Genomic DNA, 27,442 nt, shown 5'->3' on the forward strand with positions numbered 1-27,442 from the left:
TTAAGAATCACTGTTGTGAATCTCAATGCCATTACATGTGCAATGTAATAAGCACTGTTAATTACAAATCAATCGTTTTTGCTATATTTACATATAGTAAGAAAAACCAGTAACAGTGCTATTTTAAGATACATTAAATAGGCATTTGTGTCTCATATGTAAAGAGCAGGAACAAATTAGAGCTCTTTGTCTCCATAAACAACTGAAACTTAATACTACCAGGGGAAACAAAGAAACACACATCCAGTTGGAAACACCCTAAAGAATATTCTTACCTTCCATTGCAAAGTGAGTGAATTTTTGGTCCGATTGGCTATCCTTGGTGGATTAGGTATATCAGGTTCACAGCTCAGGGTGGTAAAGATTTCAGCTTCTGAAGGAGTTCCCTTTATAGAATTATATTCTGCCTGGACTCTATGGTGATAAAATAAATAGTTTTACCTTTCAGAATCACTGTATCCTATTTTCAATAGTGTCACCTTTAAGTACTTGCAGATTAGGAAGCTGTCCACTAAAAGTTCTATCAAGAAAATATGACTATCAGAAGTAAAAGGTGACCCTTCCAAAAAAAAGGACGTTTTTTTTTTTCTTTTTTGCTGCAACCGAAAGAAATAATTTAAAATTGTGATATAACTGTGAGTGTACATATATGTGTATTTACACACACGCAAAAAAAATTCCTGAAACAAGTTTCCTGAAACAATGTTCTCAACTATGGGGAATACACTGATGCTTTCTGTCCTATTTGATTCTATTTCTTTAAAAAAAAAATGCTGAATATAACGCACAAAATTAAATTCATGACTAAATGTGACTACAATCTACAGTTTGAAAAATATTAGGTTGGACAATACTTTGAGTATATCCATAGGAAGTACACTTGAACACTTAGTAGTTTAACAGAAATAATCCCAACCACATACACTCTTTTTAAAAATGGGGGTAATTAACTAAATGTATTATATTAGGCTTCAGTTGGGTAAGCCCTAGAGTCTATGAAATTTTAGTAAATTACACTAGAAGAACTGCATAGAGTAAAATATTATCTAAGTTCTTCCTATTAAACGTTATGAAATTCTAGTCTTGTATCCCGAACCCTAAAATAGGATGTAGTAAAAATGTGTGTAAACGAAGTATTTATAATTATTTTATAAAAATTTCAAAAGCTGGGACAAGTTTCCAGTGCCAAACTAGATGCTATAGACATATTCTACAGATTCATTCCAAACCCAGAATTCTAGCCCTTCACTGTAACATGAGTTAAATGTTTTTGTTTGTTGAAAAATTTTGATAATTTTACCAACAGAAAAATTGAAGTCTGCAAATTTTTTTTTTTTGAGACGGAGTCTCACTCTGTAGCCCAGGCTGGAATATAATGGCACAATCATGGCTCACTGCAGTCTTAACTTCCTGGGCTCAAGCAATCCTCCTACCTCAGCCTTCTGAGTAGCTGATGCCACAGGCCTGCATCACGATGCTTGGCTACTTTTTGGATTTTTTTGTGGAAATGGGGTCTCGCTATGTCGCTCAGACTGTTCTCAAACTCTTGGTCTCAAGAAATCCTCCTGTCTTGCCCACCCAAAGTTGCTGGGATTACAGGCGCACTGTGCCCAGCCCACAAAGTCTGCTTTTAATCCGAAATTAATGTTTAAATTATATAATAGATTAAAAAAAATAATTATTAAAAAAAAAAACCCTTATGCTGTATCATATAGAGGCAATCTGTAGGAATTCCTTACTTTGCATGGTAATCCGTGGCTGGCTTGAGATCATTTAAAGTGATATTTGTTTCTTCTCCTCTGGGGAAAAAAGGGTAGTATTTCAATGTCTGGTAAATAAAGCATTTTCAAACGATGTACAGTATATACACTATAGTTTATTTTATGAAACTACTTCTTTCTTTACCAACTGTAACTGGATTCAGATTCCACTAATATGGAATTTGGCAGCTAGGATATGTACCAAACTTACATGTGTACCTGCATACTACTTTAAAACAGAAGGTAGTGCTAAGCAAATCCGCTGAGTGAGCCAGACTCTTTTTTTTGGAGCGGAGTTAAGGAAGATATTTAGTTTACTGAAGAAACAAAACTATTATCAATTATTTAAAAATCCATTTTGCATAGTTAAAATGATAAATAAAAGATGTACTGTTGAAAGAAAAATTGCCAATTTTTTACAAGGAGTCTGCCACTATTTTATTTTATTAGAAAATAATGTGGAACTTCATTTAAAATGTTACACTTTGAACAGATCACCTAAGAGAGAACACTGGAATTAAGCAGGAGTGACTGGAAACATGTAAAACAAGGAAGGAGAGGGAAGTAAGCTTGCCAGGCTGCAATCTGCTGGGAGCCTAGAAAGGTTCTCCAGTGTGGGGAAAGGGTAAGTAAGTGACCCCCAGGGGTCCACATTCCCATCGTGGACTCCTGTATTCTAGTCATGGGAAAGACCCTAGACCCTTGTGGGCTGCAACTAACACAGGGAGATGCCTGGAGTCGTGCAAGGCATTGCTCAAGAGAGGGAGCTCACGCTGGGTCCTATACACCTCTTAAACCCTAAGCAGGTAGAACAAGGTATCATATTGAGAGCACAACCCCCAACAGACTGCATCCTGCCCACGGGCCCTACAGTCCCCACATCTCCACATGTCTGGAGTCCCACTGACATTCCCTACCCACAGGCCACCACTGTGACTGGTTGCTGCTTTCAGGACTAAAGCTTGAGCCATTGGCAAAGATCCTGCTGCCCCCAGCAGCGAAGCTGCTGCTCATCTTTGTGTACTCCAACAACAAACTTCCTGTCTGCAGCAACTGCAGCTGTGGGCTGCTGCAGCTGGGGCCAAAGCACAAGTGAAGTGGGTATTCCCTAGCTGCCTGCATACAGCTGTTGCCACTAAAACCCCTCCCTAGTAGCAGGTCTGCAGCGTAGCCACTGCCGCCTTCACCTGAGGATTCTTCCTTGGGCCTGGTGGTCATCCCTACCCTGCCAACACAGTTGGCACCTACAAACACCGCTGGAGGGCCTGAGGACAGGTCTTTATTCTGTGCCCCCAGTATTTGAGCACACTGGGAGGCCTGGGGACTACCCAGCCCAGTCCATCACCTGTGCCACCCCTGAGCACTCCTCCTGGTGGCCTGAGATTGAGCCCACCCAACCTGCCTTTAATCACTGCAGCAGGTATCCATCTGGATGTACCACCTGTGGACCTGGGGACTGGCTTGCCCAGCCTGTCACAGTCACCACCAACATCACCATGGACTGCCTGGAACCCAGAGGTTAGTCCTAATGCCATCACTCAAGCCATATCGGTTTCCCAGAGGCCCAAGAACCCACCTGCCCACCTGCCTGGCCCACTGCTGCCACTACTAGCACCTGAGCAAGCTGCCTAGAGGCCCAAGAATCAGAATGCCTGGATTTGCTAACACTGGTACTCATGTACAACACCTGGGGGCCCAAGGACAGGTAGGCTTGGGCCTGCTGCTGCCACCACTGAGGCCTGAGGACAGGCTCACCTCACATCCCCACCCCCAGCAAAACTTCACTACAGCCTCCACTAACAACTGTACCCTAAGCCACTGTGGAAATCACAGACACCATAACACTGTTTACAGCAGAAGATACATGAAGACTGTACTTTCACATGCACCCTGAATCAAAGCCAAAGTGCTCTACCCAACCAACACTATAGATGCATCTTCAGGAAAAAGTCTTCCCCTACGAAAGCAAGCTCAAAAAACTGAAAGAAGTGACTGCTATAACAGATGAATGGATATTGACATAAGGACAGAAGAAATATGAAAAAGCAAGGCAATATGACACCTCCAAAGAAATACAATAATCCTCCAGCAATAGATTCTAATCAAAAACAAAAATTTAAGAAATCCAAGATAATGAATTTGAAATACTGATATTAAAGATGCTCAGCTGAAATATAAGAAAAACCAGAAAAGCAATACAAATAATTCAGAAAAACAATTTAGAATATAAGAAATTTACCAAGAAACACAATCATAAGAAAGAACCAAATAGAAATTCTAGAACTAAAGAATTCATTAAATGAAATACAAAACACATTCGAAAGCATCAACAAAGGACTAGATACAGCTAATGAAAGAATTTCAGAACGTGAAGACAGGTCTTTTGAAATAACCCAGTGAAACAAAGATAAACTTCACGAGGCCGAGGCGGGTGGATCACCTCAGGAGTTCAAGACCAGCCTCCCCAACAAGGCAAAACCCCGTTTCTACTAAAAATAGAAAAAAACAGCCAGGTGTGGTGGTGAGCATCTGTAATCTCAGCTACTTGGGAGGCTGAGGCAGGAGAATTGCTTCAACCCCGGAAGCGGAGGTTGCAGTGAGTTGAGTTCATGCCACAGCACTCCAGCCTGGGCAACAAGAGCAAAACTCCGTCTCAAGATAAAAAAAAAAAGAATAAAAATGAATGAACAAAGCCTATGTGACATATGGGACACTATAAAGCAACCAAATATTTGAATTTTTGGTATCCTAAATGGTGAAGAGAAAATAAAAGGTTTAGAAAACCTATTTAACAAAATAATAGCTGAAAACTTTCCAAATCTAGCAAGAGATTTAGACATCCAGACACAGAAAGCTTGGAGAGTCAGATATGAAACAGATATAAACACAAAACAGTCTTCTGCATGAAATTATAGTCAAACTGTTAAAAGCAAAAAAGCAAAGAAAATTCTAAAGATAGCAAGAGAAAAGCATCTAGTCACCTATAAGGGAACTCTTACCAGATTAACAGGATTTCTCTGCAGAAATCTTACAAACCAGCAGGGAATGGGATGATATATTCATAGTGCTGAAGGAAAAACAGCTGTCAGCCAAGGATATATACTCAACAAACTTATGTTTCATAGAGGAAGGAGAAATAGGATATTTTCCAGACAAGCAAAAGCTGAGGGAATGCATCACGACTAGTGCAGTTCTGTAAGAAATGCCTGAGGGAGTCTTACACCTGGAACAAAGGGACAATATCTGCTGTCATGAAGACACAAGAAAGTATAAAACTTACTGAACTTACTGATAGAGCAAACACACAAATGAGGAAGAAAAATAACTCAAATGTACCATTACAGAAATAAAAAAAAAGAATGAAACAAAGAACATAAAAATCAGATATCAATTAATAAAATGACAGAAATACACCCTCACATATCAATAGTAACTTTAAGGTAAATGGATTAAACTTTCTCCTTAAGGAGGCTGATCCAAGATGGCCGAGTGCCGAATAGGAACAACTCCAGTCTACAGCTCCCAGCGTGAGCAACGCATAAGACGGGTGATTTCTGCATTTCCAACTGAGGTACCGGGTTCGTCTCACTAGGACGTGTTGGAAAGTGGGTGCAGCCCAGAGTGTGAGCCAAAGCAGGGTGGGGCATAGCCTCACCCGGGAAGCGCAAGAGGTCAGCGAATTCCCTTTCCCAGCCAAGGGATGCCGTGAAAAACGGTACCTGGTAAATCAGGACACTTCCACCCTAATACTGTGCTTTTCCAACGGTCTTAGCAAATGGCACACCAGGAGATTATATCCAAGGGCCTGGCTCGGAGGGTCTCACGCCCACAGAGCCTTGCTCACTGCTATCACAGTAGTCCGAGATGGAACTGCAAGGTGGCAGTGAGACTGGGGGAGGGGCGTCCGCTATTGCTGAGGCTTGAGTAGGTAAACAAAGCAGCCAGGAAGCTTGAACTGGGTGGAGACCAACACAGCTCAAGGAGGCCTGCCTGCCTCTGTAGACTCTATCTCTGGGGGCAGGGCATAACTGAACAAAAGGCAGCAGAAACTTCTACAGACTTAAATGTCCCTGGTCTGACAGCTTTGAAGAGAGTAGTGGTTCTCCCAGCATGGAGTTTGAGATCTGAGAACGTACAGACTGCCTCTTCAAGTGGGTCCCTGACGCCCAAGTAGCCTAACTGGGAGACACCTCCCAGTAGGGGCTGATTGACACCTCATACAGCCAGGTGCCCCTCTGAGACGAAGCTTCCAGAGGAAGGATCAGGCAGCAATATTTGCTGTTCTGCAGCCTCCGTTGGTGATACCAAGGCAAACAGGGTCTGGAGTGGACCACCAGCAAACTCCAACAGACCTGCAGCTGAGGGACCCGTTAGAAAGAAAACTAATAAACAGGAAGGAACAGCATCAACATCAACAAAAAGGACATCCACAACAAAATCCCATCTGTAGGTCACCATCGTCAAAGACCAAAGGTAAATAAAATCACAAAGATGGGGAGAAACCAGAGCAGAAAAGATGAAAATTCTAAAAACCAGAGCACCCCTTCTCCTCCAAAGGATCGCAGCTCCTCGCCCACAAGAGAACAAAGCAGGATGGAGAATGACTTTGATGAGTTGACAGATGTAGGTTTCAGAAAGTTGGTAATAACAAACTTCTCCAAGCTAAAGGAAGATGTTTGAACCCATCACAAGGAAGCTGAAAACTTTGAAAAAAGATTAGACGAACAGCTAACTAGAATAAACAGTGTAGAGAAGACCTTAAATGATCTGATGGAGCTGAAAACCATGGCACGAGAACTATGTGACGCCTGCACAAGCTTCAGTAGCTGATTCGATCAAATGGAAACAACGGTATCAGTGACTGAACAACAAATTAATGAAACGAAGCGAGAAAAGAAGTTTAGAGAAAAAAGAGTAAAAAGAAATGAACAAAGCCTCCAAGAAATATGGGACTATATGATAAGACCAAATCTATGTTTGATTGGTGTATCTGAAAGTGACGGGGAGAATGGAACCAAGCTGGAAAACACTCTTCAGGATATTATCCAGGAGAACTTCCCCAACCTAGCAAGGCAAGCCAACATTCAAATTTAGGAAATACAGAGAACACCACAAAGACACTCCTTGGGAAGAGAAAACCCAAGACACATAATTGTCAGATTCACCAAAGTTGAAATGAAGGAAAAAATGCTAAAGGCAGCCAGAGAGAAAGGTTGGGTTACCCACAAAGGGAAGCCCATTAGACTAACAGCAGATCTCGGCAGAAACCATATAAGCCAGAAGAGAGTGGGGGCCAATATTCAACATTCTTAAAGAATTTTCAACCCAGAATTTCATATCCAGCCAAACTAAGCTCCATAAGTGAAGGATAAATAAAATCCTTTACAGATAAGCAAATGCTGAGAGATGTTGTCACCACCAGGCCTGCCTTACAAGAGCTCCTGAAGGAAGCACTAAACATGGAAAAGAACAATCAGTACCAGCCACTGAAAAAACATGCCAAATTGTAAACACCATCGATGCTAGGAAGAAACTGCATCAACTAATGGGCAAAATAACCAGCTAACATCATAATGACAGCATCAAATTCACACATAACAATATTAATCTTAAATGTAAATGGGCTAAATGCCCCAATTAAAAAACACAGACTGGCAAATTGGATAAACAGTCAAGATCCATCAGTGTGCTGTATTCAGGAGACCCATCTCACATGCAGAGAGACAAATAGGCTGAAAATAAAGGAATGGAGGAAGATTCACCAAGCAAATGGAAAGCAAAAAAAACCCGCAGGGGTTGCAGTCCTAGTCTCTGATAAAATAGACTTTAAACCAACAAAGATCAAAAGACAAAGAAGGCCATTACATAATGGTAAAAGGAGCAATTCAACAAGAAGAGCTAACTATCCTAAATATATATGCACCCAGATTCATAAAGCAAGTCCTTAGAGACCTACAAAGAGACTTAGACTCCCACACAATAACAATGGGAGACTTTAACACCCTACTGTCAACATTAGACAGATCAAGGAGACAGAAAGTTAACAAGAATATCTAGGACTTGAACTCATCTCTGCACCAAGCTGACCTAATAGACATCTACAGAACTCTCCACCCCAAATCAACAGAATATACATTCTTCACAGCACCACATTGCACTTATTCCAAAATTGACCACATAGTTGGAAGTAAAGCAGTCCTCAACAAATGTAAAAGAACAGAAATTATAACAAACTGTCTCTCAGACCACAGTACAATCAAATCAGAACTCAGGATTAAGAAACTCACTCAAAACTGCACAACTACATGGAAACTGAACAACCTGCTCCTGAATGAGTACTGGGTAAGTAACGAAATGAAGGCAGAAATAAAGATGTTCTTTGAAACAAATGAGAACAAAGACACAACATACTAGAATCTCTGGGACACATTTAAAGCAGTGCGTAGAGGAAAATTTATAGCACTAAATGCCCACAAGAGAAAGCAGGGAAGATCTAAAATGGACACCCTAACATCACAATTAAAAGAACTAGAGAAGCAAGAGCAAACACATTCAAAAGCTAGCAGAAGGCAAGAAATAACTAAGATCAGAGCAGAGCTGAAGGAGATACAGACAGAAAAAAACCTTAAAAAATTCAGTGAATCCAGGAGCTGGTTTTTTGAAAAGATCAACAAAATCGATAGACCGCTATCAAGACTAATAAATTAGAAAAGAGAGAAGAATCAAATAGATGCAATAAAAAATGATAAAGGGGATATCAACACCAATCCCACAGAAACACAAACTACCATCAGAGAATACTATAAACACCTCTATGCAAATAAACTAGAAAATCTAGAAGAAATGGATAAATTCCTGGACACATACACCCTTCCAAGACTAAACCAGGAAGAAGTTGAATCCCTGAATAGACCAATAACAGACTCTGAAATTGAGGCAATAAGCAATAGCCTACCAACCAAAAAAAGTCCAGGACCAGACAGATGTCATAGCCAAATTCTACCAGAGGTACAAAGAGGAGCTGGTACCATTCCTTCTGAAACTATTCCAATCAATGGAAAAAGAGGGAATCCTCCCTAACTCATTTTATGAGGCCAGTATCATCCTGATACCAAAGCCTGGCAGAGACACACCAAAAAAGGAGAATTTTAGACCAATATCCCTGATGAACATTGATGTGAAAATCCTCAATAAAATACTGGCAAACCGAATCCAGCAGCACAACAAAAAGCTTATCCACCACGATCAAGTTGGCTTCATCCCTGGGATGCAAGGCTGGTTCAACATATGCAAATCAATAAATGTAATCCATCATATAAACAGAACCAAAGACAAAAACAACATAATTATCTCAACAGATGCAGAAAAGGCCTTTGACAAAATTCAACAACACTTCATGCTAAAAACTCTCAATAAACTAGGTATTGATGGGATGTCTCTCAAAATAATAAGAGCTATTTATGACAAACTCATAGCCAATATCATACTGAATGGGAAAAAACGGAAGCATTCCCTTTGAAAACTGGCACAAGATAGGGATGCCCTCTCTCACCATTCCTATTCAACACAGTGTTGGAAGTTCTGGCCAGGGCAATCAGGTAGGAGAAAGAAATAAATGGTATTCAATGAGGAAAAGAGGAAGTCAAATTGTCCCTGTTTGCAGATGACATGATTGTATATTTAGAAAACCCCATCGTCTCAGCCCAAAATCTCCTTAGGTGGATAAGCAACTTTAGCAAAGTCTCAAGATACAAAATCAATGTGCAAAAATCACAAGCATTCCTATACACCAAAAACAGACAAACAGAGAGCCAAATCATGAGAGAACTCCCATTCACAATTCCTTCAAAGAGAATAAAATACCTAGGAATAGAACTTACAAGGGATGTGAAGGACCTCTTCAAGAACTACAAACCATGGCTCAGTGAAATAAAAGAGGACACAAACAAATGGAAGAACATTCCATGCTCATGGATAGGAAGAATCAGTATCGTGAAAATGGCCATACTGCCCAAGGTAATTTATAGATTCAATGCCATGCCCATCAAGCTACCAATCACTTTCTTCACAGAACTGGAAAAAACTACTTTACAGTTCATATGGAACCAAAAAAGAACTCGCATTGCCAAGACAATCCTAAGCCAAAAGAACAAAGGTGGAGGCATCACGCTGCCTGACTTCAAACTATACTACAAATCTACATTAAACAAAACAGCATGGTACTGGTACCAAAACAGAGATATAAACCAATGGAACATAACAGAGTCCTCAGAAATAATACCACACATATACAACCATCTGATCTTTGACAAACCTGACAAAAACAAGAAATGGGGAAAAGATTCCCTATTTAACAAATGGTGCTGGGAAACCTGGCCAGCCCTATGTAGAAAGCTGAAACTGGATCCTTTCCCTATACCTTATACAAAAATTAATTCAAGATGAATTAAAGACTTAAATGTTAGACCTAAAACCATAGAAACCCTAGAAGAAAACCTAGGCAATACCATTCAGGACACAGGCATGGGCAAGGACTTCATGACTAAAACACCAAAAGCAATGGCAACAAAAGCCAAAACAGACAAATGGGATCTAATTAAACTAAAGAGCTTCTGCATAGCAAAATAAACTACCATCAGAGTGAATAGGCAACCTACAGAAAGGAAGAAAATTTTTGCAATTTACCCATCTGACAGAGGGCTAATATCCAGAATCTACAAAGAACTTAAACAAATTTATAAGAAAACAATCAACCAACCCCATCAAAAAGTGGGCGAAGGATGTGAACAGACACTTCTCAAAAGAAGACATTTATGCAGCCAACAGACACATGAAAAAATACTCATCATCACTGGTCATCAGAGAAATGCAAATCAAAACCACAGTGAGATCCCATCTCACACCAGTTAGAACGGTGATCATTAAAAAGTCAGGAAACAACAGGTGCTGGAGAGTATGTGGAGAAATAGGAACGCTTTTACACTGTTGGTGGGACTGTAAACTAGTTCAACCATTGTGGAAGACTGTGTGGTGATTCCTCAAGGATCTAGAACTAGAAATACCATTTGACCCAGCAATCCCATTACTGGGTATATACCCAAAGGATTATAAATCATACTACTATAAAGACACATGCACACATATGTTTATTGTGGCACTATTCACAACAGCAAAGACTTGGAATCAACCCAAATATCCATCAATGATAGACTGGATTAAGAAAATGTGGCACATATACACCATGGAATACTATGCAGCCATAAAAAAGGATGAGTGCATGCCCTTTGTAGGGACATGGATGAGGCTGGAAACCATCATTCTGAGCAAACTACCGCAAGGACAGAAAACCAAACACCGCATGTTCTCACTCACAGGTGGGAATTAAACAATGCGAACACTTGGACACAGGGTGGGGAACATCACACACTGGGGCCTGTCATGGGGTGGAGGGGAGGGGAAGGGATGGCATTAAGTGAAATACCTATTGTAAAAGACAAGTTAATGAGTGTGGCACACCAACATGGCACAAGTATACATATGTAACAAACCTGCACGGTGTGCACATGGTACCCTAGAACTTAAAGTATACTAATAATAAAACAAGCAAACAAACAAAAATCTTTCTACTTAAAAGACATCAACTCACTGTATGAATTAAAAAATGTGACCCAATTATATGCTGTCTACAAGAAATTCACCTCACCTGTAAAGATGCATATAGACTGAAAGTAAAGGGATGGAAAACAATAATCCATGCAAACAGAAACCAAAAGTGAGCAGGAGTAGTTACACTCAGATAAAAGAGACTTTAAGTCAAAAACAGTAAAAAGAGACAAAGTCATTATATAATGATAAAGGGATCAATTCAGCAAGAGGATATAACAAGTCTAAACATATATGTACCCAACACTGGAGCACCCAGAAATATAAAGCAATTATTAATAGATCTAAAGGGAGAGATAGACTCCAATAAAACAATAGCTGGGGACTTCAACACCCCACTCTCAGCATTAGACAGACCATCTAGACAGAAAATTAACAAAGAAACATTGTATTTAAATGGCACATCAGGCCAAATGGACCTAACAGACCTTTGTAAATACATCTCATCCAACAGCTACAGAGAACACATTTTTCTTTTTAAATTAATTAATTATTTTATTTTATTTTATTTTATTTTTTTTGAGACGGAGTCTCGCTCTGTCACCCGGCCTGGAGTGCAGTGGCCGGATTTCAGCTCACTGCAAGCTCCGCCTCCCGGGTTTACGCCATTCTCCTGCCTCAGCCTCCCAAGTAGCTGGGACTACAGGCTCCAGCCACCTCGCCTGGCTAGCTTTTTGTATTTTTTAGTAGAGACGGGGTTTCACCATGTTAGCCAGGATGGTCTCGAACTCCTGACCTCGTGATTCGCCCGTCTCGGCCTCCCAAAGTGCTGGGATTACAGGCTTGAGCCACTGCGCCCGGCCATTATTTTATTTTTTATTATTATACTTTAAGTTCTAGGGTACATGTGCACAATGTGCAGGTTTGTTATATATGTATACATGTGCCATGTTGGTGTGCTGCACCCATTAACTTGTCATTTACATTAGGTATATCTCCTAATGCTATCCCTCCGCCATCCCACCTCCCCACAACAGGCCCCGGTTTGTGATGTTCCCCTTCCTGTGTCCAAGTATGATCTCACTGTTCAATTCCCACCTATGAGTGAGAACATGTGGTGTTTGGTTTTCTGTTCTTGCGGTAGTTTGCTCAGAATAATGGTTTCCAGCCGCATCCACGTCCCCACAAAGGACACGAACTCATCCTTTTTTATGGCTGCATAGTATTCCATGGTGTATATGTGCCACATTTTCTTAATCCAGTCTGTCACTGACGGACATTTTGGTTGATTCCAAGTCTTTGCTATTGTGAACAGTGCTGCAATAAACATACGTGTGCATAGAAAACACATTTTTCTTTACAATACATGAAGCATGAAACATTCTCTAGGGTAGAACATATGTCAGTACAGAATACAGGTCTCAACATTTTTTTTTTTTTGAGACGGAGTCTTGATCTGTTGCCAGGATGGAGTGCAGTGGCACCATCTTGGCTCACTGCAACCTCTGTCTCCCGGGTTCAAGCAATTCCCTTGCCTCAGCCTCCCAAGTAGCTGGGACTACAGGTGTGCACCACCATGCCTGGCTAATTTTTTGTACTTTAGTAGAGATGGGGTTTCACCATGTTGGCCAGGATGGTCTCTATCTCTTGCCCTTGTGATCTGCCTGTCGCGGCCTCCCAAAGTGCTGGGATGACAGGCGTGAGCCACCATGCCCGGCCGCAAGAAATTTTAAAACACTGAAAGTGTATCATATATTTTCTAATAATTCAATAGAATAAAACTAGAAATCAATAACAAGAGGAACTTTGGAAACTATGCAACTACCTGGAAACTAAGCAACATGCTCCTGAATGACCACTGGTAAAGGGATGAATTAAGAAAAATAAAAAAAAATTCTTGAAACAAATTAAAATGGAAACACAAAATATTAAAACCTATGGGATACAGCAAAAGCAGTGTCAAGAGGGAAGTTTATAGCAATAAATGTCTACATAAAAAAGCTGAAAGACTCTAAATAAACAATCTAGCAACGCACATCTCAAGAACCTCAAAAGCAAGAACAAACCAAATCCAAAACTAGTGAAAGAAATAATAAAGATCAGAGCAGACAGCCAGGTGCAGTGGTGCAGATCAGAGCAGACAGCCAGGTGCAGTGGTGCACACCTGTAGTCCCAGTTACTTGGGAGGCTGAGGTGGGAGGATCACTTGAGCCCAGGAGTTTGAGTCCAGCTTAGGCAACACTGCAAGACGCCATCTCTAATAAAATAAAAAGTCAGAAGAGAACTAAACCACTACCTAGACTAATACAGAGAAGAAGAAAGGAGACCCAAATAAACAAAATCAGAAGTGAGAAAGGAGACACTACAACTGATACCACACTTACAAAGAATCATCAGAGACTATTATGGACAACTTACACCAATAAACTGAAAAATCTGAGGAAGGGGATTATGTACTACCTACCAAGATTCAATAAGCGAGAAATAGAAAACATGAACTGATCAATAATGAGTAATGAGATTGAATCAGTAATAAAGAGTCTTCAAACAAAGAAAAGTCCAGGACCAACGGCTTCACTGACAAATTCTACCAAACTTTTAAGGAACACCAATTCTCCTCAAACTATTCTAAAAACATTGAAGAGGAGGGAATTATCTCTAACTCATTCTACAAGGACAGCATCACTCTGGTACCAAAACCAGATAAAGACACAACAAAAAAAGAAAAAGTACAGACCAATCCCTGATAAACACAGACACAAAATCCTCATCAAAATACTAGCAAACTGAATTCAACAGCACATTATAAAGACAATACACCACAATCAAGTGGGATTTATACCAGGGAATGTAAGGATGGCTTCACATATACAAATCAATAAATGTGATACACCATATCAACAGAATGAAAGACAAAAACTATATGATCATCTCAACAGATGTAGAAAATTTTTGATAAAATTCAGCATCCCCTCATAAAATCTTTCAACAAACTAGGCACTAAAGGAACATACCTCAACATAACTAAGACCACATACGACAGACCCACAGCTAACATCATATAGAAAGGGGAAAGTCTAAAAACCTTTCCTCTAAGAACTTGGACAAGACAAGGATGCCTACTTTCACCACTCCTCTTCAATATGGTACTGGAAGTCCTAGCCAGAGCAACCAGCCAAGAGAAAGAAATGAAAGGTAATCAGATTAAAAAAAAACACACACAAAGTCAAATTGTCCCTCTTTGCAGATGACATGATCTTACATGTAAAAAATCTGAAGACTCCACCAGAAAACTCTTGGATCTGATAAATAAATTCAGTAAGTTGCAGGATACAAAATCAAAATACAAAAATTAGCATCATTTCTATACACTAATAATAAACTAGCTGAGAAAGAAGCCCAAAAGGCAATCACATTTACAATAGCTACAAAAGGAAAAAAAAAATCCTAAGAATAAATCTAACATAACAGGTGGAAAGATCTCTATAAGATAAAACTACAAAACACTGATTAAAGAAATGGAAGAGAACACAAACATCCTTAGAGAGAGACCTTAATTCCTGTAGGATATGGGAGATGACTAATGCCCCCCTCGTGCTCCCTGGTCAGGCTGCAAATGGAAATAAAGAATTTCTCTTAGCAAGCAACCATATCTAACTAGAAAACAGTCATTAACACAGTAATAAACCTTTATGTTGATAGTCCTTTATCCCCTACTTACCCCTTAGGTAGGTTTACTTGTCTCTCTTAAGAAAAATTAATAGAACACAAGGAAATCTCAATAGAGAGGAAACAGGAAATTTTTATAACCTTATGTGACTAGATGAGAGGCACTGGGGCAGTTTCACTTTCCTTTCTTCTTGCCAGCTATGTTTTGAAAAAAGATAGCAAGAAGGTTGATGGAGCCCATGTTCTGTGCTAATTATGATCATTCAAATGATTAACCATCACCTTTACAGTCTTCTTGGTGCTTAAATAATAACTAACCATTAACTTTACCCTTTTTCATTAGAATAATCAACTTTTATATGAACAGGAAAATAGGACAGAAAAATAGTTTAATTCAAAACTGTCAATCATAAATGTCACAATTTTAGTTACTGAATCTTTCTAAGGCTTCATGGTGTGTAATATACCTTTATTTTTTTCTTGACACTGAGTCTCGCTCTGTCACTCAAGCTGGAGTGCAATGGCACAATCTTGGCTCACGCAACTGCCACCTCCCAGGTTCAAAGGATTCCCCTGCCTCAGCCTCCTAAGTAGCTGGGACTACAGGTATGTGCCACTACCCCTGGCTAATTTTTGTATTTTTAGTAGAGGCAGGGTTTCACCGTGTTGGCCAGGCTGGTCTTGAACTCCTGACCTCAGGTGATCCACCTGCCTCGGCCTCCCAAAGTGCTGGGATTACGGGCGTGAGCCACCATGCCTGGCTGTGTGTAATATACTTTTAAACCAAGGAAAGAACTACATAAGTTTTCAAAATGTGATTAAAAACATACTAACATGCAAATAAATAACATTGCTACTAAATTCATTTTACAACAGGACACGAGCTTGTACATGTAAGAATTAAATCCAAGTCCTTAGAGGAGCAGTGTCATACTTCATGAGTTTACAATCATGAATTGTCCATTTTTGGTCGTGGGTTCTACATACTTCATGGGTTCTACATACTACAACTTATATTTAATGCATTAAGAATACGTGAATACTGAACCATCTATTAGGGAGCCTACTGGGAAAAAAAAGCTGAATGTGGCCAATAAAAGTGATTATTCTGAAGGAGAGTAGACAGAAATGTGTACCACGCTACATTTGGACCATTTACATTGAAATCACTCTCATCAGCCAACTTAAAGATTGAGAATATAAGCATGAAGGAAAAATAGAGCAAAATTAGTAATAAGCTCTTTATAATAAACCATTAATTTACACAATGGGAGAAAGCAAAGCAACAAATACTTACACATATACACTTTTGTATTTCCCATCTTTTCCAGTACTTGAGATCAGAACTTCATAACCATAGAGCTCTGGTACAGTACTTTCATCTGTTTCACCATTAATGAGGCTGGAAGGTGGTGACCAGGTAAGTACTACTGTCCTTGCCTGGATGTCAGAGGCCTGTAAAAATACAACATTTAAAAGTTCTTTAAAACAACTGTAATGTATACAATGAGCAGTGAAATATCTAATGAGGTTTCAAGATTAAATAAAATGTGTCTGTTTATATAGATAAAATGGCTCAAAATATAAACCTGCTCATTGTAATTAATTTGTTGTGGGTTCCACAACAAATGAGGTGGGTTCCACAAAAATTTAAAACCCAGGCCATTCAAAACTATTAGCACAGACACCACATATAGTCAAAAGAAAAAAAACAGGATTAAAAAGACCATTGTAACATATTTAAAAGGGTTCATTTCCTCAGTTTAGGAAGTGTTTTTACAACAGGAGGATGACAAAAACTCAAGAGAAAAAGGAGCAAAGGTCATCGACATCCAAAGATACATAAATACAAACGGAAAACATATAAAATGATGTATGTGTGAAACTGCATTCATAAATACATGTAAATTAAAACAAAATCCCAGTTTTCATCTACTGGATAGGGGAAGATTAAAAAGCTAATACTATCTAGTGTTAAAAATGTGGAGAAATGGCACTCTCTAAGTGTGGTATCAGTATATATAAGTTCAATCTTTGTGTATAGCAACTAGTGAATCATCACAAAATTTAAGATGTGTTTGCTTTTTCATTCAGAAATTCTACATCCAGGAATTTTTTTTTCAGGGTAATATCCTATAAACTTAACATATGTATACAAATATACACTTAAGAATGTTCATTGCGGCATTATTAATGGCAAAAAGCTAGAACTATAGGCACTGACTACCTAAATGATGGTACATAATACAGCCCGCAAGCACATTATTCTGCAAGTGTTCAAAAAAGAATACGAGGTGGACATACCTGTGCTAACATCTGAAGATTTCCTCAATATACAGGTGCTATGTAATAGGAGAAAAAAGTGAAGCTGGAAAGCAGTACATATACTGTGACTGCAGTTGAGTTAACTTTTATAAAACTGCACAAAAATGTCTGAAAATGTGCTGTACAAATATATCAATTGTTATCTTTGGGGATTTACTGTATGTGTGGTGAGATGCAGACAAAGTTGTGACAGAAGAAAACGGGTGGTTTCAATTATGTTTTATATATTTTTATACTACTGAAATAATTTTATGAGTACAAGTTACTTTTACAAGACAAGCCTAATAAAGCGAAAAAAATCTAGAGATCGGGTAAGGTTTACAGATTGGTAAGAAAAGTACCAGATTATATGTAGGCATTTATATAAAAGCTTGCTTTAAAATTATACACGCTTAACGACTACTTTAGCATTTCTAAAACCAAACTAATAATCACTAGGATGACAATTACTCCTATCTTGAATTAAAGTAAAATAAGTAATCTCCATAAAATTGTAATATTCTGTCCTTTTCAATGTTCTCAAAGTCTGAATAAATAAAAAAAACTATTACTATATTTTGCTTCTGTTAAATCATAGGAAATGTAATACTGTATTCACTGTAATACTGTCTTAAAGTCTTGGTACTGTGTTTCATTTACAATGAACTTAAACATGATTCCTTGTATGATCCAGTATACAGCTGGCTATTAACCTGAAACTGAGCAGTTTTTTTTTCTTTTTTAAAACAGTTACTATACATGTAATGGATACCCATTAGTGTCTCTTGATTTTATGGGATGATCATAGTTGTGTTAAACTTTGAGAACGTGAATAGGACTATGAAGGTGGGTCAGTCAAAAGCATCAACTGGCATCTACTTTAGTAGTAGTAGTAGTAGTAGTAGTAGTAGTACTAGTACTAGTAGTCAAAAGCATTAACTGGCATCTACTTTAGTAGTAGTAGTAGTAGTCAAAAGCATTAACTGGCATCTACTTTAGTAGGAGTAGTAGTAGTCAAAAGCATTAACTGGCATTTACTTTAGTAGTAGTAGTAGGAGGAGGAGGAGAAGGAGGAGGAGTAGGAGTAGTCAAAAGCATTAACTGGCATCTACTTTAGTAGTAGTAGTAGTAGGAGTAGTAGTAGGAGTAGTAGTAGGAGTAGTAGTCAAAAGCATTAACTGGCATCTACTTTAGTAGTTGTAGTAGTAGTAGTAGTAGTAGTAGTAGTAGTAGTAGTAGTAGTAAAGATGGGGTCTTGCTATGTTGCCCGGGATGGTCTCAAGCTCCTGGCCTCAAGCCACCCTCCTGCCTCAGCCTCCCAAAGTGTTGGAATTACAGATGTTGAGTCACTATGCCCAGCTTGGCACCTACTTTATGAAGCTTACTTTATCAGGATCTGTGGTGAATACAGACAGCCGAGAAAATATTAAATATGGAAGCACAAGATGTGTCACTTATTTGCCTGGTGGTACTGAACTCCTACCCTCTTAGGGTTCTAGGCCTCATCAACAAAATGAGTGGCTTAGCGAGACGAACTGTTTACCAGAGTTACAAAAATAAAGTATTTTTAAAAGCCTTTTATCTGGAAATGAATTTAGGTTTAAACAAAAGTTGGGAAGACAGTATGGAATCCCTGTCTATCCTTTACCCAGCTTCCCCTAATATTAACATCCTATATAACCATGCACTTTTGTCAAAACTAAGAAATTAATATTGGTAAATACTATTAACTAAGCTTTCAACTTAAACTATACTTTTAACTCAACAAACTTCCAAAATACTAGGTTGAATTTAGCAAACATAGTTTTAAAAATAAATTTAAAAAATTTTAAAATACTAATTTCAACTTAAATTAGTAAGTTAAAATTAGTAAGTTAAAATAGTAAGTTAAAATCAGTTAGTTAAAATTAGTAAGCTAAAATTAGTAAGTTAAAATAGTAAGACAGGGTCTTACTATTGTTGCCTGGGCTGGTTGCAAACTCCTAGGCTCAAGCGATCCTCCTGCTGCGGCCTCCTAAAGTATTGGGATTACAGACATGAGCCACTGCACTGAGCCAATTTCAACTTTTTCAATTTGCTTTTCCAGAAAATCTTTTAGTACTAACTCATTCTATTAAAAAGATATCTTATGGCCAGGTGCAGGGGCTCATGCCTGTAATCCCAGCACTTTGGGAGGCCAAGGTGGGCAGATCACCTGAGGTTAAGAGTTCAAGACTAGCCTGGCCAACATGGTGGAACCCTATCTTTACTAAAACTACAAAAATTATCTGGGCATGGTGGTGCATGCCTGTAATCCCAGCTAATCAGGAGACTGAAACCCAAGAATCACTTGAACCCGGGAGACAGAGGTTGCAGCAAGCTGAAATCACACCACTGCACTCCAGCACTCCAGCCCTCCAGCCTGGGTGAAAGAGCAAGACTCCGTCTCAAAAAAAAAAAAAAGGATATCTTATTACTTGCACATAAATGTTAAAGTCACAGAAAGAGTGATTTCATTGGGATAAGATGTGGAAAACTTCATAAGTGAATTCTGAATTGAATTTTAAAGGACTTGGATGAGAAAAAATTTGGTAGAAAGAGGTGGGTGATCAATACAGGAATGAGTATTTATATTTCCAAGCTTATAACTGCAATCTAGTAGTCCAAGGCATGTTCTCATGTATTTTAAAAATCTTCTAAAAATGCTGTTTTCTGTTGCTGGTTTCAGGTGAATTATAAAGAGTTGCATAGAAGAAAAAGAAGTGGACACTCACATAGATACCACAAAATTCCTGTGTGAAGACTGAGGTAGTAATTGTGTGTGTATGTGGAGTGGTAGGGGACAGTGGGCAGAGTGGATCCTATAAACTTACAGTGAAATAATAAAGCTTGGAGTATTAATCTGGCATGGGGAGAATGAAAGGTAAAGAAGAAATGTAAGACGATACTGTAACCCAGAAAAACCTGGATGTAAGTGTTTACCGATGGAAACGACAAAAGGAAACAGAAACAAAAGAGATCTAACCCAATTTCTTCTTCATTTTAGAGGAATGAAGAACGTGTTAAGTTGGACAGACAAGCAGATTGAGAATTTGGTTTTCTAAAGTTGCTAGTGAAACATTCAAACTTGAGTATTCTTTAGTGTGTCTCAGGAGATACAGTTCTATAGGAACAGATGAATAATTAGGATTGAAAATATAGATTTGGAAGTAATTTGAACTCTATTTGTATGTTAATGTTAGAAGTAAAATTTGATTTTATATCCATATCACTTGATTCTTATAACTACAACCTAAAGTAGGCAAAATAGGCTTAACTATCTTCATTTTATGAAAGGAGCATATTCAGAAAGGTTAAGTAACTTGTCTGAGGTCACAGAACCATTGACTAGGACATGAATAATTCAGTTATTTTCCTACTACTCAATGATCCCACCCTGAATCTACTTCTAGGTGGTAGCTGAAAACAGATAGAATTGTGTAAAAATGTCTAAGAACTGATAAAGATGGTAATACGAAAAAGTGAAAATAGCTCTTTTAGAAAGTGGCTAGATTATGTACAATATATTTTTTGAGGCAGATTGTGATCCTTGTAAGGAAGTCATCAAAACTGCCCTTGAGAAAAATTAAGTATATATATAGGAAACTAAACTGTTAAAAAGGTTCAAAGCCATACATATTGTATGAATTTTGACAAAGACTGTAGAAGAAAGAAATGAGAGTATCTAATTTCTGGATTTCCAGAAATATTAAAGTAGAATAAATATCAATGTTTGATCCTTGTCTAGATAAGGGCATCAGGAGGTGAGAGAATAATTCTGAAGATAACTCAAAGGCTGAGCCTAAGGAAACTTGGGAGTTAGTAAGTACTTCTAGTAACCACAAAAAGGTAAAGGGAAGGGGTAATGATTCTGAAAGCAAAAAGGTAATGAGTAAAAGGCATGAAACATTTAATTTTAAGCACTACTGAAATAAATGGAAATGAAATCCACTGAAATAAATGTCAGTAGATTTTCACAAAAATGCGACTGAGAACAATTTCAAAGAAGAACAAATGAAAAGACAATACTTTCAATATAGTTAATTATTTCATGCATGTGAGGGTATACAACACCATTATTCTCCATTTTCTGAAAGAAGAAACATTCACAAAGGTCAAGTGACTTATCATGGGTCACTCAACTCCTAAGTACACAGCTGAGACTGTGAGACTAGTGCATGTACCACATTCTCCCCTACACACTGCACTCTGGTCACATGAGTGAGCTTTTCTCTTTCCTTTTTTGTTCCTCAAATGTGCCATGTTCAGTGCTTTTCAAATGCTGCTCAGTTTGCAATACTGTTCCCATACTTTCCACCCCTGTCCTTAATGCCCAACCACTACTTTTCCTTCAAATATCTGTACAATAATCCTTCCTTAGGGAAACTTCCCTGATTGCCTATCCAGGTTTAGTCCTTCTATTATATGCTCTGATTGCTCTCTATCTTTTTGTTCTGGCACTTCACAGTTACAATTTACCATTCATTGTGTGATGCTTGGTTTTCTAAACTAAGTCTTATGGCAGAGCCTGTGTCTATCCTTTGCTTTCCATTCTATCTCCAGCTTTAGCACAGCATCTGTCACTTTGTAAGTGGTCAAATATTTATGGAATGAAAAAGTGAATGAACACATTTAATTTAGTGCTCTAAATGAACTAGAGCATGCAAAAACAACCAAACACACAAAAACAAGCAAAAACCCTGACCTGCGCTTTGTAGCTCACAAATAATTTAATCAAAGAGGAATCGGCATTCAAACTATAAACATAAAGTAAAACAAAGCAAACAAAACCATCAGCATTACTTTAAGTTTTATGATACAGGGCTTACTATCTTATTAAATTACATGTTCTTCCTGATGTTGAGTAAGAAAGTCTTTGAATTGGCTTTAAGATTGATTTTGTGTATGTAAATTATACATTTATTTATTTATTTATTTATTTATTTTTGAGACAGGTTCTTGCTCTGTCACCCTGGCTGGAGTGAAAAGGCACAATCTTAGTTCCCTACAGCATTGAACTCCTAGGTTCAAGGGATCCTCCCACCTCAGCATCCCAAGTAGCTGGGACTACAGGTGTGTGCCCCCATGTCTGTAGTATCTGTATTTGTTTTTTGTAGAGACAAGGTCTCAATATATTGCACAGGCTGGTCTCAAACTCCTGGCCTCAAATGATCCTCTTGTCTTGGTTTCCCAAAGGACTGGGAAAGTGTGAGCCGCTGTACGTGGCCTGAAAATTATACTTTTAATATATACTACAACAAGTAAATGCTACTAGCATTAGCTATTAAATCACTCAAACATCAATCTTATTAAAGCTACTAAATTCCTTTTCTAGGAAATCTAGTGATATACACTTGGACATAGAGAGCTCTTGGAAGGATACCGCCTAAATTTCAGTCGTAGCTCTACTACTACTAATTGAAACTCACTGTTGCTTCAGTTTCCTCATTTGTAAAATAGGAAAAATAGTACATATATGGTTGTCACACGTATTAAATAATGCATACGTGCATTCCAAGCACTCTGAACAGAGACTGATGCTAATCAATTTGTTAGCCATTACTATGAAATAATTCTGTGTAAATTTACATTTATTGATACATATATGCTCTATTCTCAAGAGAAAACAGATTAGAATAAAGAAAGCTAGAGCAACCGAAATCTATTATTTGGGAGTTGTCAGAAAAAGTAGGACCATAGTAGTCTATTAGATGAGGAACTGGTTTACTCAAACATCCTGAAACATGGCAAGATAAGCTTTAAAAGCCTTTGTGGAGACGATACTAAGAATAATAACTTTTCCAATTTGTTTTCTTAGAAAAACAAAGTATTTTGGGGGTAACTTAGCATAAAACATTTTACCATGGATGTTTCTGAGAGTTGGGAGAAAGTAGTTTGTTTTATGAACCAAAAAATATTCTTATCAATCTTAAATTGCCTTATTCTGGCTGAAAAAGTCCTATGGCCTACTTCTTCCACCATCTTTCTCCCCTTTACTATACTCCAGTGATAATGGTTCTTTCCATCTGTCCAACTCCCCATGCTTACTTACACCCATTCTCCCTCTCCCATTCCTTCCACTTTTGCACTTTTTCTCACTTGTCAGAGAACGCTTCCCTGATTGCTCTATTTAACCTAACAACCTCTCCTAGTAATCTCATTATATTATCCCTATTTCTATAATAGCAATTTTTACTATCACACAGAATTCTGTTTGTGCATTTGTTTTTTATTTACTGGCATATAGTAAGGGATCAATAAATATCTGATGAATGAATGAAAAACTATGTAGCTCTTCAAAGAATCAGGTAATGACACAGAAAGACAGCTAAGGCATACCATATTGAGTGAAAAAAGCTTGTCACAGAATACAGTATTATCCTATTTTCATAAAGAGTTAAAAGAAAACAACATTTTGATGGATGAACACCTTATATTAATATACTAAATATAAACATCAATAAAATTCATAAGATACTTACCACTGGTTTGACAATGTTGGAAAGAAGTGCTTCAAATGCTTTAGTTTCTTCATTTTTTTCTTAAAAAATAAAACATTTGAATATTAAAAAAAAGAACTTAGATACAATCCCTTCTTCTCCCTAAATATATATTCTGAAACTAGGTTGGTATTTGAGACTTTTCTAGTTCTTATTCCTTTGTTCATACTCAGCAGTGTGTGGCCCTTCAGCATTCATCTACTTCAGTTTTTATTTCTATCTTAACTGTGACTACTAATTATAACACCACTATATATACATATATCTATATATATTTAGACATGACTATATCTATCTGAACCAAATTTTTCTTATAGAAAGTATATTTTTATTCATGGTTGTAAGAATATTCTCTCTGGAAAGTTCTCATTTGTCAATCTCATATCTCTTAATAAAGTTACCTATTTTTTTCACGACATGCCTTAGCTATGATTTCCCAAATTAGAAATATAATTAGCTTGACTCTAACTTATAGCCACCACTGATAGGCAAAAAACTTTCACTTAATTCTTCTGAAACATCAGTGCTGAAAACAATGATCAGGAGGTCTCAAATAAACGGGAGAACACTTATGTAAATGTTGCTAATATACAGGTCGTGAACAGTTAAGGCAGTTTTTGAAATTTGTTGGTGAGGAATAGAAATTTCAAGGAAAAGGAAGGTAGAAAGAGTCAACATGGCTTACATTTTCATATCTCCCTCAAAGTTGGAAGCATTTTAGTTTCTAGTCGATATTAATTACCTACACTATTTGGTAATAAAAATCAATTTAGATAAGCATATTCAACAACTGATAGAGTTGTGGTTATTGGTGCTTGTGAAATGACATGTTGGTATGGTTCATAGTCATTTCTGATGAAACCTTTAGAACCTGACATGGTCTACCATGCATATCTATGTATTTCTACATAAGCATATCTACATCAAACAGATAACAGTCAGTATTAAGGAAACCTAAAAGAACATAAATATAGAAACTACATTAGTCAAAGTAAGCAGTAGTTAGAAGTTTAACATTACAATCAAAAGTACTGGGTACTAACTGTACAACTGTAGGCACGTGAAAGACTGGCTGTTAACCCAGCTATATTTTACCTTACTGAGATTGATCCAAGTAGATACAAATAGTAGTGCTCAAAGTTCATATAGTAGGCTCATGCCTGCAATCTCAGCACACTGGAAGGTCAAGGTGGGTGGACTGCTTGAGCCTAGGAATTGGAGACCGGCCTGGCCAAGATGGTGAAACCCTGTCTCTACTAAAAATACAAAAATTAGTTGGGCATGGTGGCACACACCCATAGTCCCAGCTACTCAGGAGGCTGAGGCACAGGAACTGCTTCAACACAGGAGGCGGAGGTTGCAGTGAGCTGATATTGTGCCACTGCATTCCAGCCTGGGTGACAGAACGAGACTTGGTCTCAAAAACAAACAAAAACCAATAAAACAAAGTTAACAGAGTAGAAGTCAGAGGTTAGGGGAAGGATCCAAGAGTAACAAGGAGAGTTTAGGAGAAGAGAACTTTTGAAGAAAGAAGTGGAAAATACTCTAGCCTATAGAGTACACAGACAGATTGATAAATGATATAACTATTTGCTATCAAGGTTTTACTCAAAAAGAAGGTGGGAGAAATAAAAAGTTTTGATAGGTTGGGGACAGTGGCTCAGGCCTGTAATTGCAGCACTTTGAGAGGCCAAGATAGGAGGATCGCTTGAGCCCAGAAGTTTAAGACCAGCATGGGCAAAACAGCGAGACCCTGTCTCTACTAAAAGTTAAAAAATTAGCTGGGTGTGGTGGTGCATGCCTGTAGTTTCCAGCTACAGTGATCTATGATCATGCCACTCCAGCCTGGGTGACAAAGCAAGAACCTGTCTCAAAAAAAAAAAAAAAAGGTTTGATTAAAAACCAGTAGCATAGCCTTATCAAAGGCCCAGAATCAGAAGAAAGGAATCTGGATTAATGCTATCTGAGTTTTTCTATCAAACGGAAATTTCAGTCAGTAAAATTTATGATATAGATGAAATTACTAATTGAGGTTTTCTAAACTGTCAAAAGCTGCAGCCTGTAATAGTCCATCTGGACCATGACAAAATGACTGAAAGGTTAGAATATACTTTTAGTAGGTTAAATCACGATGAGTAGCATCAATGAGAACATTTCAGTATTTCAAACAGTTACCTTCAATTTCTGTATCAACTTGCACAACACCTTTCCCCTTCCCAGACTTGATTTTTGCTGATCCTGTGTTTATACCACCAGCATTTTGTCCTTTTATAAGTCCATTATGTTCATTAATGGGCGAAGGGCATTTCTGGGGTGATGATGGTGGACTGCTCATTTTATCTTTCTGTGTTCCTTGGCGATCCTTCAATTTTTTCTGTAAACGTTCATAGGTTTTACTAGATCGTTCATCTCTAAAGTTGGACCTTCCATGTGTAGAGTGAGCATCTAGGAGGAAATAAAAACCAAAAGTTAAGAAGATCACTTTCTCCAAATAAGTTTATGCCATGAAAAAAGAACAGAAAATAAATCTATCATATAAAACTTTTATAAAATATTTAAAAGAATTTTGCATAACAAAGCATCCTTTGTGTCTCCATAAACTATTAGAACAAAGCTTTGTGATTTATTCTAATTTTATATATATATCTATATATTATATATCTCTCTATCTCTCTCTATATATTATATATATCTATATATATCTCAAGTAAATTTACAGAGAGATTTCTTTCCTTCTTCTGTTCTCAACTAATTATTAATCTCCACAGAAACAGCTTGGTGGTAACTTATGATTACTGCAGGTGAGGAATGAGACTTGAACTGAGCAGTCCACAGTTTTTTCTCTTTTACTCTTTAGTAACTATTACTTTTCACATCTTTTTGAACCTTAAACACATAAAATAGATAAAAAGAAAACCACTGCCTGCCTAAATTCCCTTATGACTCAAAAAAGCAAATCATCACTGAAAAAAAAGTTAGCAAAAAGAAATGATTTAGACTGTTTAACAATAACAACCTACATACAATGTATCTTCAGATACTATAAACTCAAAGTTGTGATTCAGAAGGATCTACTCATTCTAATAAAAATCACATAGGAACATAATTAAGTCAATATGCTCAATAAATATTAATTCAATTGTCCCAGAGTTTTTTAAATTTAAAATTTGTCATGAGAAAAATATTTTTTAAAAGCCTCAGTAAAAAGTTTTAATTTAGCAGTGCCTTAAGAAAATTACTACAGTATTTTTGAAATGAGTATTATAAGGATATGTACAATAACATTAGAATGAATGTGGACCTCTACCTCATACCATATACAAAAATGAATTCAAATGAATCAATGACCAAAATGTAAGCGATTAAATTATAGAACTCTTAGAAGAAAACACAGTTGCATGACCTTGGATTAGGCAATAGTTTCTTAGATGAGACACCAAAAACATAAGCAATCAAAGAAAAAATTAGATTTCATCAGAATTAAAAATTTTTCTGCACCAAAGGATACCACAAGTAAAGTGAAAAGACAACATGGGAGGAAATTATATATCTGATAAGGAACTTGTATCCAGAATATGTACACTCTTA

At 37.7% G+C, this 27,442-nt stretch overlaps 1 protein-coding gene and 1 long non-coding RNA gene across 7 annotated transcripts in view; one reads left to right on the forward strand and one right to left on the reverse strand.

Moving 5' to 3' along the window:
- The window catches only part of LOC117063251, a 109,427-nt gene extending 84,321 nt beyond the window's left edge, over positions 1-25,106 (forward strand). For 2 of the 3 annotated variants that reach the window (XR_004428835.1, XR_004428833.1), the window contains exons 3-4: positions 16,364-16,452; positions 20,044-25,106. This is a non-coding gene — a long non-coding RNA (uncharacterized LOC117063251). The remainder of the gene's footprint in view (positions 1-16,363; positions 16,453-20,043) is intronic. The other variant, XR_004428834.1, reaches the window with a different exon arrangement.
- Positions 1-27,442, reverse strand: part of FNDC3A (fibronectin type III domain containing 3A) — a 218,972-nt gene that overhangs the window by 41,402 nt on the left and 150,128 nt on the right. For all 4 annotated transcript variants that reach the window (XM_033176880.1, XM_033176881.1, XM_033176882.1 and 1 more), the window contains 5 exons: positions 26,030-26,299; positions 23,837-23,895; positions 16,330-16,487; positions 1,740-1,799; positions 276-414 (listed from right to left, as the gene is read on the reverse strand). In XM_033176880.1, coding sequence (XP_033032771.1) covers positions 276-414; positions 1,740-1,799; positions 16,330-16,487; positions 23,837-23,895; positions 26,030-26,299 — 686 coding nt within the window. The remainder of the gene's footprint in view (positions 1-275; positions 415-1,739; positions 1,800-16,329; positions 16,488-23,836; positions 23,896-26,029; positions 26,300-27,442) is intronic.

Source organism: Trachypithecus francoisi, unplaced genomic scaffold (assembly GCF_009764315.1).
Source record: "Trachypithecus francoisi isolate TF-2019V2 unplaced genomic scaffold, Tfra_2.0 Lachesis_group18, whole genome shotgun sequence".
Taxonomy (NCBI): domain Eukaryota; kingdom Metazoa; phylum Chordata; class Mammalia; order Primates; family Cercopithecidae; genus Trachypithecus; species Trachypithecus francoisi.